This window comes from Nicotiana sylvestris, chromosome 1, assembly GCF_000393655.2.
Source record: "Nicotiana sylvestris chromosome 1, ASM39365v2, whole genome shotgun sequence".
Lineage (NCBI taxonomy): Eukaryota > Viridiplantae > Streptophyta > Magnoliopsida > Solanales > Solanaceae > Nicotiana > Nicotiana sylvestris.
Window position 1 is genome coordinate 91011635 of NC_091057.1, and position 17005 is coordinate 91028639.

The 17005-nt window shown below is 37.9% G+C and overlaps 1 protein-coding gene across 1 annotated transcript; it reads right to left on the minus strand.

The window, feature by feature from the left end:
- Positions 1 to 1384: 1384 nt before the first annotated feature.
- LOC104228197 (uncharacterized) lies at positions 1385 to 2053 on the minus strand. Its single transcript, XM_009780626.2, has one exon. It carries the CDS (start codon positions 2051 to 2053, stop codon positions 1385 to 1387), a length of 669 nt encoding a protein of 222 aa, XP_009778928.2.
- Between the last annotated feature and the right edge of the window lie 14952 nt (positions 2054 to 17005).

Consider the following 17005-nt stretch of genomic DNA (forward strand, 5'->3'; position numbering starts at 1 on the left):
AACCTATACTTGAGTAGCTCAAAAGCTTTCATAAAATCATCATTGAACACAAATGTTTCGTCTTTTTCCAACAACTTGCACAAGGATTTCACCCCCGTTGAGAATTGATGAACTGACGGTAAAACCCCGCATGGCCTAGAAAGCTCCTCACTCCTTTGATGGAAGTAGGAAGAGGGAATTTTGATATCACTTCAATTTTTGCTTTATCCACTTCAATACTATTTTTTGAGATCTTATGTCTGAGGACAATGCCCTCCTCAACCATAAAGTGACACTTCTCCCAATTAAGCACCAAGTTGGTCTATTCACAACGTGCCAAAACTTTGTCGAGGTTATTCAAACACTCATCAAAAGAATCCCCCACAATAGAGAAATCATCCATGAAAACCTCGAGGAATTCCTCCACCATATCCGTGAATATTGCCATCATATACCTCTAAAAAGTAGTCGGTGCATTACATAGACCAAGCGACATCCTTGCGAATGCAAATGTGCCGTATGGACAAGTGAAGATGGTCTTCTCTTGGTCTTCAGGTGCAATAAGAATCTGGTTATACGCGGAATACCCATCCAAGAAGCAATAATAAGCACGTCCGGCTAACCTATCCAACATTTGATCAAGAAATGGAAGCGGAAAATGGTCTTTCCGAGTCACTTTGTTAAGCTTCCTATAATACATGCATACCCTCCAACCGGTGACAGTTCTTGTGGGAATTAACTCATTGTTATCATTTGTAATCACAATCATGCCCCCTTCTTTGGGACACATTGTACTGGTGAAGTCCATGAACTATCGGAAATGGGGTAGACAACCCAAGTATCCAACCATTTGATGACCTCTTTCTTGACAACCTCTTGCATAGACTCATTCAACCTTCTCTGATGTTCCATGGAGGGTTTGGAATCCTCTTCCAATATGATTTTGTGCATGCAAAAGGTGGGGCTTATACCCCGAATATCCGCCAATGTCCAACCTATTGCTTTCTTCCTCCTTTGGAGCACCACAAGTGTGGCATCTACCTACACGTTAGTTAAGCACGAGGAAAGAATAACATGTAAAGTGGAACAAAGGCCTAAGAACTCATACCCGAGGAAGGCAAAGGCTTCAACTCCAATATGGCAGGCTCCTCAATTGAGGGCTTTGTTGGTGGAGTCTTCTGGTTCTCAAGGTCCAAGGAAAGTTTCTGGGGCTCATATGTATATAAACCTATTCCTTGCAAAGCATTGACATATTCAACCAGGACTTCCTTATCATCCACATCATGATTTAACAACACAACTTCCAATGGGTCTTCCACATTAATTACACCACTTGTGTCTTTAACAATCACTTCGGTCACAAGATCCACAAACGAACACACTTTGTTGCTATTAGGCTGCCTCATTAACTTGCAAACATGGAGCAAACTTTTTCATCGCCCACCCGGAAGGTGAGCTCCCCTGCTTCCATCTCAACTAAGGCCTTTCCTATAGCTAGGAAAGGTATCTCCAATATGATTGACACCTCGTAGTCAACCTCACAGTAAAGCATCACAAAATTTGCGGGAAGTATGAACTTGTCGGCCCGAACTAGCACATCATCAATTATCCCCAATGGCCTCTTCATTGTCCTATCCGCCATTTGCAACCTCATGTATGTGGGCCTTGGTTGCACAATCCCCAATGTCTTGAACACAAAATATGGCATCAAGTTAATGCTTGCTCCCAAATCACACAAAACTTTGGTGAAATCGGCATTACTAATAGTGCATGAGAGTGTAAAGGCACCAGGGTCTTCTAACTTTGGAGCTATGGAGTGCACAATAGCACTCACTTGATGTGTCATTTTGATCATTTCACAGTTCATTGATCTCTTCTTTGCTACCAAGTAATTCATTAACTTGGCATATCCCGGTATTTGTTCTAGAGCTTCAACCAAAGGCACATTTATGGACAAACTGTTCATCATATCAATAAATTTCTTAAACTGGTTCTCATTGTTTAGTTTTGCTAGCCTTTGAGGATATGGCGAAGGAGGCCTTGGAAAAGGAGCCTTGGATTTGGGAACTACCATTTCTGGTATGTCTATCACATGTTCCCTAGACGGGTTCACATCATTTTATATCTCCTCCACGTTGTCATCAATGTCTATCCTCACTTCATTATTCACATTCTCATCACTCACTTGCACATCATTGCTTGGATCATCATCATCTTTCACCAACACATCATCACTCACAACCTTTCTTGGATTAGAGGTACTAGCAACTCAACCTCTACCACTTCTTGTAGTCACCGCCATAGCATGGCCCGTATTGTTCCCACCTTTCGGGTTTACTACCGTGTCACTTGGTAGTGCCCCCTTAGGGAGAGTATTCAAAGCTTGAGAAATTTGGCCAAGTTGGACTTCCAAGTTGCGGATAGAAGTGTTGTGGGAAGCTAATTGGGCATCATAGTCAGCATTTTTTTTCACCATTTGCTCAAACATTGTCTCAATCCGCCCCATCTCATTGTTGGAAGAGCTAGGACCTTGTGATGGATATGGAGGCGGGATGTTTGGTTGTTGATACATTGGAGGCCTTTGAAATCCCAACCCCCGGTTCCCTTGATTATTGTTATTCCAACCCGTTTGATTATTATGCCTCCTCAATTGCTATTATTATTGCCACCCCAATTGCCTTGGTTTCCTTGGTTACCCCAATTTTGATTATTGTTGTTCCCCCAATTGCTTTGGTTGTTGTTGTAACCACTATTCCAAAAATGGAAGGAAAGAAAAACAAAACACACAAATACTCAGATATATAGCTAAAACTGTCAAACTCCCCGTCAACGGTGCCAAAAAATTGATCGAGTCCAAGCCTACACTACTATTGAGTAGCAAGGATGGTCGATTCAATTTTACCCAACTAGGTCGGCATCGAATCCACATGGAGTTAATTTGTTTGGAATTAAGTTTATATCAAAGTCTAGATGTGGGTTTTGCTCTTAATTACACTTCCACAAATGTTTGGTTTCTTTTCTACTTCTACTTCTATTCTATAACATGCAATATTTGAAACTAAGTATAATGTTTTTGTTGTTGATTTTCAAGGATTTAAAGGGACTAGAGTAGTGACTTCCACCTAGGTGAGTATCTAACAGGTAGCAAGAATCTAGGGCAATCATGCGATTAATTGTGGTCGTAATATAGCTATCACACCCTGGTACTCACTTTATACCTCTCGGTAGTTTGAGCGATTTTGCCCAATTTGGCTTTCTCAAGTCCAAGTGGGTATTCATGTAATTCAAGTGAATTTAGCTCAAGTCGGGTATTACTATTCTAGGTTTAACCCTTTAATTGAGGCTATCAATTTCTTTAGTTCAACCCAATTCCTTGTTAGCCTAGTTTTCCTAGACTTAGTCCCTCTCTATCAAGTAGAGACTAAGTCATAAAGACATAAATCAGTATTTGCAACCACTAATTTAATAGTTCTAGCAAGAATTAGGCTAAATACTACCAAGCCATACACATTCAAGCCCTAAAATTCAAGACCCATCAAATACCCACACTAGGGTTGGGTCACAACCCTAGCTATGGATTTAGCTACTCATGGAAATAAAAGAAATCAAAGATGAAATAAAGATAAAATTCATAATACTAGATTAAAAGATGAAAATCTAATGTTGAGAGATAATTCTAGTACAAAATTGCCCAAATTGGAATTCCCAGTCGTCTCACGTGCTCAGCAAAAAACAAAACTTAACCTAAAAATGTCAAAAAGATCTATTTATACTAAGTTAAAATTTCCGAACAAAAATACCCCTGCGGAGGATTCGCGGCTGCGTAATTCTTACTGCGGCCGCACTCTTGCTTTCACGGACGCGTAATACTAACCGCGGTCCGCATTTTTAACTTCTAGATCTAGGTTGAGGTTTGTTTGTGGGCCGCATAATTCCAAATACTTGACACATAGTGGATTTTTGCGTCCGCGTAATTATATCGCGGACCGCACTCCTTATCTTTGCTTGAAATGTGAACTCTCTGAATCTCAGCCACTGCGGTCCACATAATTCCTATTGCGGCCGCGGTGAGACTTCGCGGCCGCACATTTATGGTGTAGACCTCGCTCAACATTTGGCCTTAAAACGCACTCTCTAATTCTTCACTTCGCGGCCGTGTTGTGGCTTTCGCGACCGTACAATATTTGTGCGGTCTGCGTTTCATGTCTTCTGGCCCAGTCTTGGTTTTTTTATAGATTTGACTCCTTTATGAGTTGATTAGGCCTATTTTGGATCATTTAGATAAATTCCTTTAAGCAAGCATATTACATTAGTTTTCGGGGAATACCTTCACGCATTTTCGGCCCAAAACGCAAGTAAAAGAGAGCAAATAATAGGTTAAAATCCCCACCGATCAGGTAGCAAAAATTCTGAACCCTCTTCCTCATATGCCCCGGCTGCACCAATCAATGTAGATGATGATGATGATGTCCAGGATGATGGTAGAGGGGGCGACACTATAGTGGGAGGTCTAGAGAGGTCTAAGAAGAAGGAGTTATGGGAGGATCGATTTGTGAGCTTGACTGCCTTTACCAAATTCAGAGAGTGGTAACCCTAAAGATCGCTCACACTTGAGCGACAGTTCTTAGTGAAGGATTTGGACATTCACAACCAAAATGTCCTTAGACAGCTCCGGGAGCGAAAGGTGTAAGCACGTGATTTTTGCCCTGTATGAGAATTACTCCAAAAAATTCAAAAATAAAGTAATTTTTTCTTGGTGTGCAATTTTGTGATATTTTGAATAATTATTTGTATTTGTCTGTGCATGTTTATTTGTTAAATTAATAAAAATACAAAAAAATGTTGCATTTTGCATGTAGGATTTAATTCTACAATTTTTAGTAATTGAATTTGTTTTACAAAAAATAAAATTACAAAAATAGGCATCATTTGCATTTTTAGCATTTAATATCCAAATATACAATTTTATGCTTAATTATTACTTAATTGCGCGTTAATTGTTATTGGGAGTTAATATGCGCTTTTATAACTTAATTTAGTTCTTGAATAATAGTTGAAGTATTTTTATAATTTAGTTTTAGAAAAATAAAAGAAGAAAAGAGAGCAAAAATATAAAGAAAGTCGGAATTGGGCCTCTTCTTCGATTTCAAGCCACAGGCCCAAAAAATGGCCCAATCTTCCCTACGACCCAGTCCATTTCGAACTGGGTCGACCCAGTCCATAACCCAACATCCTTTGTCTTTCATTTTTTACAAAAAAACAAAAACAAAATCAAGAAAACCCTAACCTAAACACTAAACTACCGCCCCCCCCCTTTTCTATCTTTCTTCTTCTTCTTCCTCAAGAAAGACAAGCTCCATCAATGGCTACTTCACCATCTCCACCACAACCACCCCTTCACCACATAACCATGGCTGCCCTCAAGCTTCACCATTGTCGTTTTTTTTGCGCCATGGTTGCCCGCGTTTGCTTTCATCTTCTTCGTCGAGCTCAAGCTTGAGCTCGACATCCATGGACGACCAATGCTTCCCTAGCAGCCATGGCTGCGTTCCTCGTTGTCGACCAGCGTAGCCACTCCAACCCTCAACCCCAGTCACGCCGGAAAAACCCTCGACCAACGAAGGAGGAACCCCATCGCTGCGGCTTCCCTTCCTCCTTCCAGCTGCCGCGACGCTGCTTCTTCCCCTCCATCTTCACGTCGAAGCTCCAGCTGCTTTCCCCTACTGCTGCGTCATCCCAATAGCTACTGCCCGAGCTTTTATCTTCCAGTTCCTCCGCCCGTCGCCACTGCTACGTCGTCGCTGCTGGCTGCTCACGTTTCCGCCATGGACGAGCAAGCTTTGATGCTGCCATGGCCAGCTGCGGGCTGCTGCCTCCTTTCCCTCCGTCTTCTTCGTTTTGTCGAAGGTCTTCCGTTGAGTCGAAGCCTGGGCAGATTTGTTTACAATCGAGTTCGTCGTTGATTCACCTCCGGTTAGTTGTTTTTGAGTTTTATTTTTGTCCGTATTTTGTTTTGATATTTTCGAATCTAAAATCGGCAAATGTTTGTTTTGTTCATGTATGTCGTTTGAATTAATTTTTTTAGTTTGTTCATGTGCTTTGTTAAATTAATTTTCAGATTTCAAAATAGAAGTTTAATTAGTTGTTTTCATATTCATTTCATGTTTGCATTATTGTTTAAGTGAATAGTTGTTAGTTTGATGTTTGTTAGATTCAAATTGAAATTTAATTAACTATTTCTTCAATTTGTTTCATGTGTTTATGTATTGTTAGAAATTGTTAATATTGTTAAGTTCAAGCTTAAGTTCATAATTGTTTATTCGTCGATCTTGTTATTTGTCTAAAAAGAATTTAGTTGTGTTAAAGGAAATATATTGATTTAATCGTTTTAATCCGTCATGTTTGTTGTGTTAAAATAGATTCATTCATGTTCATACTTTGTTTGGATGATCTTGAATCCGAATTTTGTATAGTTTGATTTCTTGTTTATCATTTATGATTATTTCTTGAATTTGTCTCATAATCTTGTTTAAGTTTAATATAGGAATTGTTTGTTGTAATGTTGTTAGAGTAGTTGATTTTAAGTTCAATATATTATTGAATTTAGAAATCTAAATATACTTGTTTGTTGTTGTTGTTGAATCCGAAAATAGGATTGTTTGTTGCTAGAATATTGTTCAATCAAATTTTAGTTGTTCTTTGTTGTTCAATTTGTGTTCATGTGATTTGTTGTTGAAATGTTGAAGAAATCATGTTCATGTGATTTGTTGTTGAAATGTTGAAGAAATCATGTTCATGAAATTTGTTGTTTGAACATTGTTAGAAATTAATCATATTGTCTATATTTTGGTTAAGTTTGATTAATTGATGTGTTATAGCTGATGCGTAGTTTGGTAATTTATAGTACTTTCGGGGGTAAAATAGTAATTTGTAATAGGGTCGGAGGGGTAGTTTAGGAATTGTACATTTTGTAATTGTTTATATGAAGCATGGAGGACAAAATGAAATGGGGTGGGTTGTGATATAGTTGTTTAATATAAAGGGGGACAAGACAAAATTTAGTGGAGGGAATCTTGTATTATTTTATGTTAGGCATGGGGGACAAAATATAATGGGGTGGTGTGATATGTTTATTTAATGTAATGGGGATGAGTGGGAAGATAATGGGTTGGGTAGAGAAAAGTATTGATTTTAATTAATGGAAAGATTTATGGGATGGGTTATAAGAAGTCTTGAAATCAAAGAGAAGAGGAAGAGAAAAACACACACAGATAAGAAGAAAACACATACAGACAGAAAAACACACACAGATAAGAAAAAACACATACGAGAGAAAAAACACAGATAAGAGAAACGAATCTGAGAAGAAAAATAGAAGAGAGAAAAAAGGGCTGAACATTTAAGAGAAAGAAAAATTCCGAAAAATATTTAAGCTTTCAAAATAAAAATAAAAACTAAAAAATCTTCTGCTTTCTTTCTTTGTTTGAAATTAGTATTAATGGTTGTTGTTTCATTCAAAGCTTGAAGTTTTTGTTTTTGGGATTACTGTTCTACTAGTTTGCAAACTCTGTTCCTGGGTTGTTACTGCTGCTGGACTGTTGTTGCTGTATTGTTATTACTGTCGCTGATTCTCGTCATCATTTTCTTTTGCTTCCAATATCAGGTACATATCTGTAAATTCATGTCATGAAAAGCTTCAACATGACATATTAATGAAGTTCGGGAATTATAATTCTGTTTTCCATTCGTTCAAGTTCATTAGTTTAAAATTTGGTTTTGTTTCAGTTGATTAATATAGTAGTATGTTTGTCGTGATGAATATAAGATAATTGTTACCTCTTAAAGTTCGTATAAGTGTTGTAATAATATCACCTATTTCGGAATTTTCATTAAGTGAAGTCATGATTGAATTATCAAGGTAGGGAACATGGCATAAAATGGGCCATTAATTACATCCCGTAATATTGTTAGCTAAATGTAAAGTAGAATGGAAGTATCAAGAAATTACATTATTAGTATATCTTGTAAAAAATCTGATTTTGGTTTAGATTGATATAAGTTGTATGTTCATATATGGCATGATGATGAGTATATATATAATCATATGTGGAAGGTGAGTTGATATAGCTCGTTACGATGTTAGAATGTTATGAACGGTTCAGACGTACAACTATGTTGCATGTAATGCAATTTTATTGAATCGATTTGTATAATAATTTTTTTATCAACTTGATGCCCATCTACCATTGTAAACAAATTAACCAAACGATTACAACTTTGGATTAAAAACAAGTAATGTAGAAGGTGATCAGATTTATAGATTATAACATTTTAAAAAATATAAAAAATAGTATTCGCCTCAAATAGAATAATGAAAATTCTTGGAAAATATCATTTCCTTTCTTACATCAATTCTTTCCCAATGTTTATACGTAATTCGCACGTTGTTTATTTGGGTAGGCAAATAATGCATTCACTACAAATGGTAGTAATCACACGTTGTTCATTTTTACTCCTTAAATTCGAATGGCTTGGAGGAATGTAATTCATACGCGAAAAATATAATCAGCGGTCAACATTTAATAAATTGTGAATTCTTTTCAAAGAATTTAAGGGCATCTCAAAAATGGGAATTTATCATGATTTTCACATAAAAATGTACGGATATAATAAACAATTTGTGGAAAATCCATAATACCATTACGAATATTTTGCGCGATTAGGGATGCGTTCGCGTAACCTGATTATATTTTTAAAAGCAAATTCGGATTATGCGTTCGCGCAACTTCGAGCGAATATTTAATAAAAGGGATTTCTCCAAGGATGTTAAAATAATTTCATATAACCCGAGATGTGCAGTTCACTGTTTAATCATACAAGAGAGACAGATGTTCTTAATTTTATTTTAAGCACAATTTCGAATTTAAGTCTATTTTTATAATAAAAACAATTTCGAAAAAAATAATTATTATATTATCAATATCATTGTGTATATGTACGCGTGACACGATTTTTCACGTTAAAAAATATATAATATATAAGACGGATACACGTATGCGTGATTCGATTCGAAGAAGGGTCTTTAATTATAAACAATCTAAACAGAAGCGATAACAAAATCATGCAATAAAAAATGTAAAATCGAGATAATTAAGCCAAGAATAAAAACAGTTGAGCGACCGTGCTAGAACCACGGAATTCGGAAATGCCTAACACCTTCTTCCGGATTAACAGAATTCCTTACTCAGGATTTCTGGTTCGCAGAATAACAAACAGAGTCATATTCTCCTCGATTCAGGGATTAAAATCGGTGACTTGGGACGCCTTAAAATTCCCAGGTGGCGACTCTGAAACAAATGAACAAATCCCGTTTCGACTGTCCTTCAATTGGAGAAAACTCCCTTGCACCCTCGGGGGGCGGAAAAAGGAGGTGTGACAGCTCTGGCGACTCTGCTGGGGACTTGACCTAGAACCACTGGTTCAGGGTTCAAGAATTCGAGCTTAAAATAACTGTTATAGTTGGCTTTATTTATTATCTGATTTTTACATGATATATGCTTAATGTGCTAAATGATGCTTTTACCGCTTTAATATTATCTGAATTGTGTATATAAAACTGCTACGAAACCCTTCTTCTTTCTGAGTCTTCTAAATTTATGGTGTACACGTGCGCGTGGCCCACCTTTCTGTTAGAAGTCATACCAAATAAGACGAAGTTGGGACAAGTAACTAGGCCGGGCAGACTTTCGTGCTCCCGGTACGTTGCCCCCACTTCGGCTCAAGCTGTCCACTTGAGTGAGCCAGGGCTAGAACAATATGCCTGAATTTTTTTCCACTTAGAATAACTCAGCTTCATGCCGGATCCCTAGTAGGAACGTTTGTTTGCATCACGTGCATTTGACTTTGGAGGCTCAACACAGGGGTTGGGTCTGTCTAGGACAGGTGTACCAAAAAATGAAAATGACCATCCTGATGCATCTTACTTGCTGCTACTTGCGCATTTATTTGATCCGGATTTGTGTGTTGACTGAATTTTGAATATCAGGAATAATATTTTGAAATTGAAAAAAAAGAAATAGCGGTTAGGGAATTGATTGTTTATTTTTGAAAAAAAAATGCCCAAATATTGTCAAAACTCTGCCGAAATTTCGAGAAAATAAAAAAAAAAATTTTATGAGTTTGTTTTACTAAAAAAGCAAAGGAAAAAAAAAGTCGTTGTTCTGTCTTATTTTTAAAAAAAATAAAAATAAATAAAAATATAAAAAGGAAAATAGTTTGTCTTCCCCTAATAATGACAATGAAAAAGAGTCTTACTTTTAAAATAGTTTTATTTATTTATTTCTGAAAAATACAAAATAATAAAATAAAAAGAGTTGGGTGTTGAAAGTGGTTTTCTTATTTGTTGCAAATATATATATATATAAAAATCCAAAAAGTTTTTCTTTATTTCCAAAAAATGTATATATATATCTTTATTTATTGCAAAAATATTTGTCCTGCCAAAAAGTCTAGAAAAGTTTTTTTTTTAGACTCCCAACTTTCAAAAACAAAAAATCCAAAAATATTTTCCATTATTGACTTCTTTAGAAAGTCTTTTTTAATTATAAAAAAAATATATATAATAAAATAAAACAAATCCGAAAATATTTTCCTTATTTTTTTAAAAAATTGAAAAGAAAATTCAAAATTAAAAAAAAAATTTAGAAAGCATTTCTTTTATTAGAGGTAAAATTCCAAAAAAATATTTTCTTTCTTCTTTAGAATAAGAGAAAACAAATAAAAATTCAAACAAAAAAAATATCTTCCTTTTACTTTTGAAATTCTCAAAGTTCAAATCAAAAGAAAAGGAATTCTTAGAAGTCTTTCTTTCAAAAAGAAAATCAATCAAAAATCCAAAATATATATATATATATATATATATATATATATATATATATATATATATATATATACTTCCCTTCTTCTTTTAAAGCAGTTCTTTTACAAATTCAAAAAAAATAATTTAATAGTTTATTTACTTTATTCATGACCTGCCCGAACTATGCGGGTTTGATTCTCACCGGATGTGAGATACGTAGGCAACCCTCACTGGGTCCAACCCCCCTTTTTGCTAAAATAGCCAAAAGTATAAATAAAAAAAAACGTGTCAAAATTTTAATTTTGTCATAAATAAGTCGGGCAGTGTCCAGCTTCCCCTTTTGCTAAAAAATAGCCAAAAAATAATTAAATAAATAAAAAAAATATGTCAAATTTTAATTTTGTCATAAAGAAGTCGGGTGACGCTGTTTTGTCAAGACATAGCCGAATGTTCCCGAAAAGGACGCCGGAAGGCTGACTTTGCATAAACAGCCACCTTTTGGGTCATGTTTAGGATTTTGGTCCAGTTGACCCACACAGCCTTAAAAATCTTCGTCCCCGAGGCGCTGAAGGGCCGTGTTTGCAACACCTGGTTTTTATTGTAATTTGAAAAAAAAAAACAAAGAGTCGGCGGTCAGGTGAATACCGTTTGAATTTTGTCATATTAAACCGTTCTTGCCGAAATAGCCTCAGAGTATCTTTCAGTTGTCGAAAGGCTATTTTTGTAAAAGAACGGACAAGTGTGTAAAGTGTCATAAAATAATCCTCTCCGGCCTCAAAATTTGGACGGGGCCACATTTGCAAAAATAACCGTTTGGTTGCATTTGTCAAACGGAGAAAGGAAGCTGGCCGTTTGTTTTGGAGTTTGTAAAACTTTTGATTATAATATGTGGGTCGTTTGATTTTCAAGTTTGTAGGTCATTTTTAAACCTTTGAAACCCAATATGAAAATTGAAAAAAAAATGATTAGTATTGCTTATCTTTTATTGGTCCGAACTACGCAAGGTCTGATTCATGCGGGGTCATGATACGTAGGCAATCTCCATAAGATTCGACAACCACTGAAAAAAAAGAGGAAGAAAGAAAAATAAAGGAAAGCGCAAGTGCATCGCATCTCTGATAGAACGGTTTAACTGCTTAGGTGCATTGCATCTCTAATATATGATTATCTGTCAAATGCCCTGACACTAACGTGATGGCTTCCCTTTGCTGTGTTCATATATAGAAAAGTGGTTGGTTGTGGTAACTCCTCCCTGCAAAGCAAATGACACAGAACCTCAGAACAGGATGGGTCGGTACTGATGACCGACAACAATTGGTCGAACAGAACAACGGGTTGGTAGAAGAAGTGAAAATGCTTAGACAACATGTGGCAGACATGTATCAGGCATGGATAACTGGGAAAGCACCACCCCCACCACCGCCAAGCTTTTCAAACTCTGGCATTACCCATCCCCCATACTCTCCATCCCAACCCACTTATGACAGCTTTCCTAGCTACCCGAGTAGCTCCATCACTCGTCCACGCTACTCCCCTCCCCAATGCTACTTCTCTCCACGAGATTCCCAAAGACGGGCTTCACTTTCCAAATACCCAGCTCCACAGAAGGCCTATCCACCCTCACAAGCCTACCGGAAGCCCCCTGGATCAGGTTTCCGGCCCAATCAAGCATTTAGGAACGAAAGGTTGCTGAAACGAGGAAAGGCTCTCACCCCTATCGGAGTATCTTATGCAAGTCTGTTTGAAAGGCTAAAGCATGCTGGCTTGATTGAGCCGCTCCCCGCATATACTCCAGATCCACATGCAAGAAACTTTGATCCGGCAGCGCGATGCGCGTACCACTCCAATGTCATAGGGCACAACATTGAGAGTTGTCGTAATTTGAAAATGGAAGTAGAGAAAATGATCCAAGAAGGGCGGATTGTGATCGATAACAGTGACATGGAGCACTCGAACCCTATCGAGAACTTGTTGACATGAGGTTGATGATATGGAAGCTGATAATGGTCTTGGCAATACTAATGCAAAGCTTAGTGGCTAAGATGCCAATTTTGATAAAATGGGAGGACGCTCTGTTCCTTGGTTAGCAAGAGAGAAGCTGTTGGTGGTTTATTTTGTTGTCATTTCTGTTGTCCGGATTATTCTTAGGGTTGTAATCCGAATATTGTCTTGTGCCAAACCTTCTTATCTTTCCAGTTTGTCATATCAATTTGTTTAAGTTTTTTCAAGGCTGTGTTAGGATTTTATTCTGGTTGTTTTGTTTGTTTTATTATTCAAACCATTTCGCCGTTAGTCTAATACAAAAGCCGGTCTTTTATTGTTTCCAGTCATTTTTTTAGTACTTTTATCATTTTTATTCAACGCCGATTCTAGTGACATGACATGTGCACACAGTTTGGGCCTGGTCTTTAATGTTAATCATAAAACCCTGGAGAGGTGATCAAAGCATTTAAGGGAAATAAGAATAGTTTGAGATTATTTGAAGCCCGAGCCATGTGGAACTGAGGCAAGTAAAACTTAAAGAAAACCGTTAAATGCAAGATTCACCAAATTGGCATGAGGGTCATTCATGAGAGTGAGAGTGTCGCCCAGCAATGCTTTAGAAATGACAAATGAAAAGCAAGTGTTTAACATAATTGTCAAGACCAGCACCGTCGGAAGAGACTATAAATCTATGTTCAATTGTGTTGTTTGCACTTGGCATGTTTTAAAGACTGGAATGACGAAGGCATTTTGTTCTGCTACCTAAACACTTTATCCTTCGTTACCCCTTTTGAGCCTTATTTATTTTCTTTCATACCCCTCGTTCGGAATCAATAGCAACGACTAGGAAATACGAGCCTGGAAGGTAAAGAAAAAATCAAAAAAAAAACCAAAACAAAAAGAAGAGAAAAATGATAACAAAAAAAACAAAAGAAAGTCAGAAGAAAACAGAGGAATTGGGAACTACGTTTGACCTGATTCCTCAAAGAGGATACGTAGGCGCTTCACGGCTCGGTCATAGGGTGCATAGTGTGCATAATGTGCATGGTATGCATGGTGTAATAAATAAAAAAAATTAAATAAATAAATAATCCCCAAGCAAGAAACTGGGGCAAGAGTTGCGCTTGTGGTAAGCAAAATTGGTTCCGAAGGTTGTAATTTTAAAACCCCAAATTTATTTTGTTTTTGAGCCTTTAATACCCTTTATTTCTAGCCTATCCAAAACCCACATTACGGTCCAAAGAAAGACCTTCTGATCAGTCTGCAAAAGATGCCAAGTCAGACAAATGAGAGTCTTACCGGCGAACATAACATTCTGTTCCACAGCAGAAAGGACTCTAATCTCCAGCAGAGAGAGTCATACCGGCAACACTCCAAATCCCCAGCTGGAAAGTGATACAAATGAGAGAGTCTTATCGGTGAAAATCTTCACGGACACCATAAGGCGATGAAAGCTGAGAGAAAAACCCAAAATGAGAGAGGCTTGATAGTGAAAACCCTTCGGGCACTACAAGTCGAATAAGATTGGGAAATCAGATGGGGGATAGGCCACATATGCATGTCATGGCCATTAGAGTCGGTGTCTGCGTTTGATAGATTTTTATTTATAGTTTCTTTTGTTAAAGATTCATCTTTTTCCTTTGTCTTTTATTCTGTTCCTTTTTATCTTTCTCCTTTCATAGAAAATTCCCCAGTAGAGTCTGTTTGGTCAGAACCAGTGGGAAATGACTTCAAAATAGGCCATCAGCTTTCCAATTATGCAAGATGAGATCTGGCTAGTACATCCAAGCGGTATAGTCAGCAAGGAACAAGCGCAAGGCCAATGTCAAGAAAGATATCCCCAGCAAAAGGGAATTGACAAAAGGATTGACGAGTGTCAAGAGGGATACCCTTGCCGAAATCAAAGGTTATAAACCTCAAGGCCAAGGCCTGTGGACAAATTAAGGAGAGCAATGAGCATGATTTGGGAAATTCATGCAAGACTAAAGGGTCGGGGAAATGCCAGTTTCCGAGCTATGCCACAAAAGAGGAGGGATATCCCCAGCAGAAAGGGATTATCCCCAGCAAATAAAATCATCCCCAACAAGTTGTGGAACGCAGAGCAAGGAAGGAGAAAGGGAAATTCATACCCAGTAGGAGTATCACAACCAACCACCGCATTTTAAACTAACAAACTTTGTTTAATTTGAAACAGGTAAAGGAAATGACATTGATGACAGAAATGCATGCCATAAGGGAGACTTTCAAACTGGGGTAGAAAATTTTCCTTTCATTTGGAAAATTTTCTGGAAGTCAGGTACCCATTCGAGGAAGAATAAAGATAACACCAGTCTCAAGGGAAGTGGTGTTTAAACCAGTGTTGCCCCAACATAATAAATTTCAATGGAGGAAGTATTCCCCAGCAGATAGAATAAAGGGATGACACTTGTGCTCAGAAAAGCAAAAAGCCATTATCATCACCAGCAGCTTCCAGAAGAATGAAGCATCGATTTGAAGGGATAAAATTCCCTAGCAGCGTTATCCTCAACAACGTTATCCCGAGAAGATAACACTTTTATCCCCGGAAGTGTTGAGAGAATTTAAAGTAAAAAAAAAAAACCGGGAGATTTGAAGGAAGGGAAGAAAGGAGACTCCCACAATGGTATTATCCCCAGCAAGCAAGAACAAAGCAGCGCGAAGGAAGGAGAAAAGAAAAGAAGAAATCAGGCGTCCACCTGGAGAATGAGGATGAAGAATTTAAGAAGAAATCAGGCGTCCACCTGGAGAATGAGGATGAAAAAATTAAGAAGAAATCAGGAGCCCCCCTGAAGAATAGAATGGTGATGTATTGGTTGAAGTCAGGATCCCCCCTGAAGAATAGAATGGCGATTTATCGGTTGAAGTCAGGAGCCCGCCTGAAGAGAGGAATGGCGATTATTTTCAAAGTTGTTGTTGAAGTCAGGAGCCCGCCTGAAGAGAGGAAAGGCGTTTTTAAAAGTTGTTGAAATCTTGCCAACCTAAAGAAAGGAATGGCGATGTATTGGTTGAAGTCAGGAGCCCGCCTGAAGAGAGGAATGACGATTATTTTCAAAGTTGTTGTTGAAGTCAGGAGCCCGCCTGAAGAGAGCAAAGGCGTTTTTAAAAGTTGTTGAAATCTTGCCAACCTAAAGAAAGGAATGGCGATGTATGGGTTGAAGTCAGGAGCCCTCCTGAAGAGAGGAATGGCGATTATTTTCAAAGTTGTTGTTGAAGTCAGGAGCCCGCCTGAAGAGAGGAAAGGCGTTTTTTAAAAGTTGTTGAAATCTTGCCAACCTAAAGAAAGGAATGGCGATGTATTGGTTGAAGTCAGGAGCCCGCCTGAAGAGAGGAATGACGATTATTTTCAAAGTTGTTGTTGAAGTCAGGAGCCCGCCTGAAGAGAGGAAAGGCGTTTTTAAAAGTTGTTGAAATCTTGCCAACCTAAAGAAAGGAATGGCGATGTATTGGTTGAAGTCAGGAGCCCGCCTGAAGAGAGGAATGGCGATTATTTTCAAAGTTGTTGTTGAAGTCAGGAGCCCGCCTGAAGAGAGGAAAGGCGTTTTTAAAAGTTGTTGAAATCTTGCCAACCTAAAGAAAGGAATGACGATGTATTGGTTGAAGTCAGGAGCCCGCCTGAAGAGAGGAATGGCGATTATTTTCAAAGTTGTTGTTGAAGTCAGGAGCCCGCCTGAAGAGAGGAAAGGCGCTTTTAAAAGTTGTTGAAATCGTGCCAACCTAAAGAAAGGAATGGCGATGTATTGGTTGAAGTCAGGAGCCCGCTTGAAGAGAGGAATGGCGAATTATTTTCAAAGTTGTTGTTGAAGTCAGGAGCCCGCCTGAAGAGAGGAAAGGCGTTTTTAAAAGTTGTTGAAATCTTGCCAACCTAAAGAAAGGAATGACGATGTATTGGTTGAAGTTAGGAGCCCGCCTGAAGAGAGGAATGGCGATTATTTTCAAAGTTGTTGTTGAAGTCAGGAGCCCGCCTGAAGAGAGGAAAGGCGTTTTTAAAAGTTGTTGAAATCGTGCCAACCTAAAGAAAGGAATGGCAATGTATTGGTTGAAGTAAGGAGACCGCCTAAAGAGAGGAATGGCGAATTATTTTCAAAGTTGTTGTTGAAGTCAGGAGCCCGCCTGAAGAGAGGAAAGACGTTTTTAAAAGTTGTTGAAATCGTGCCAACCTAAAGAAAG

What these genes read in the sequence shown, in the direction of transcription:
- LOC104228197 (XM_009780626.2), bottom strand. Translation starts at nt 2,053, where the DNA reads ATGGTAGTTCCCAAATCCAAGGCTCCTTTTCCAAGGCCTCCTTCGCCA.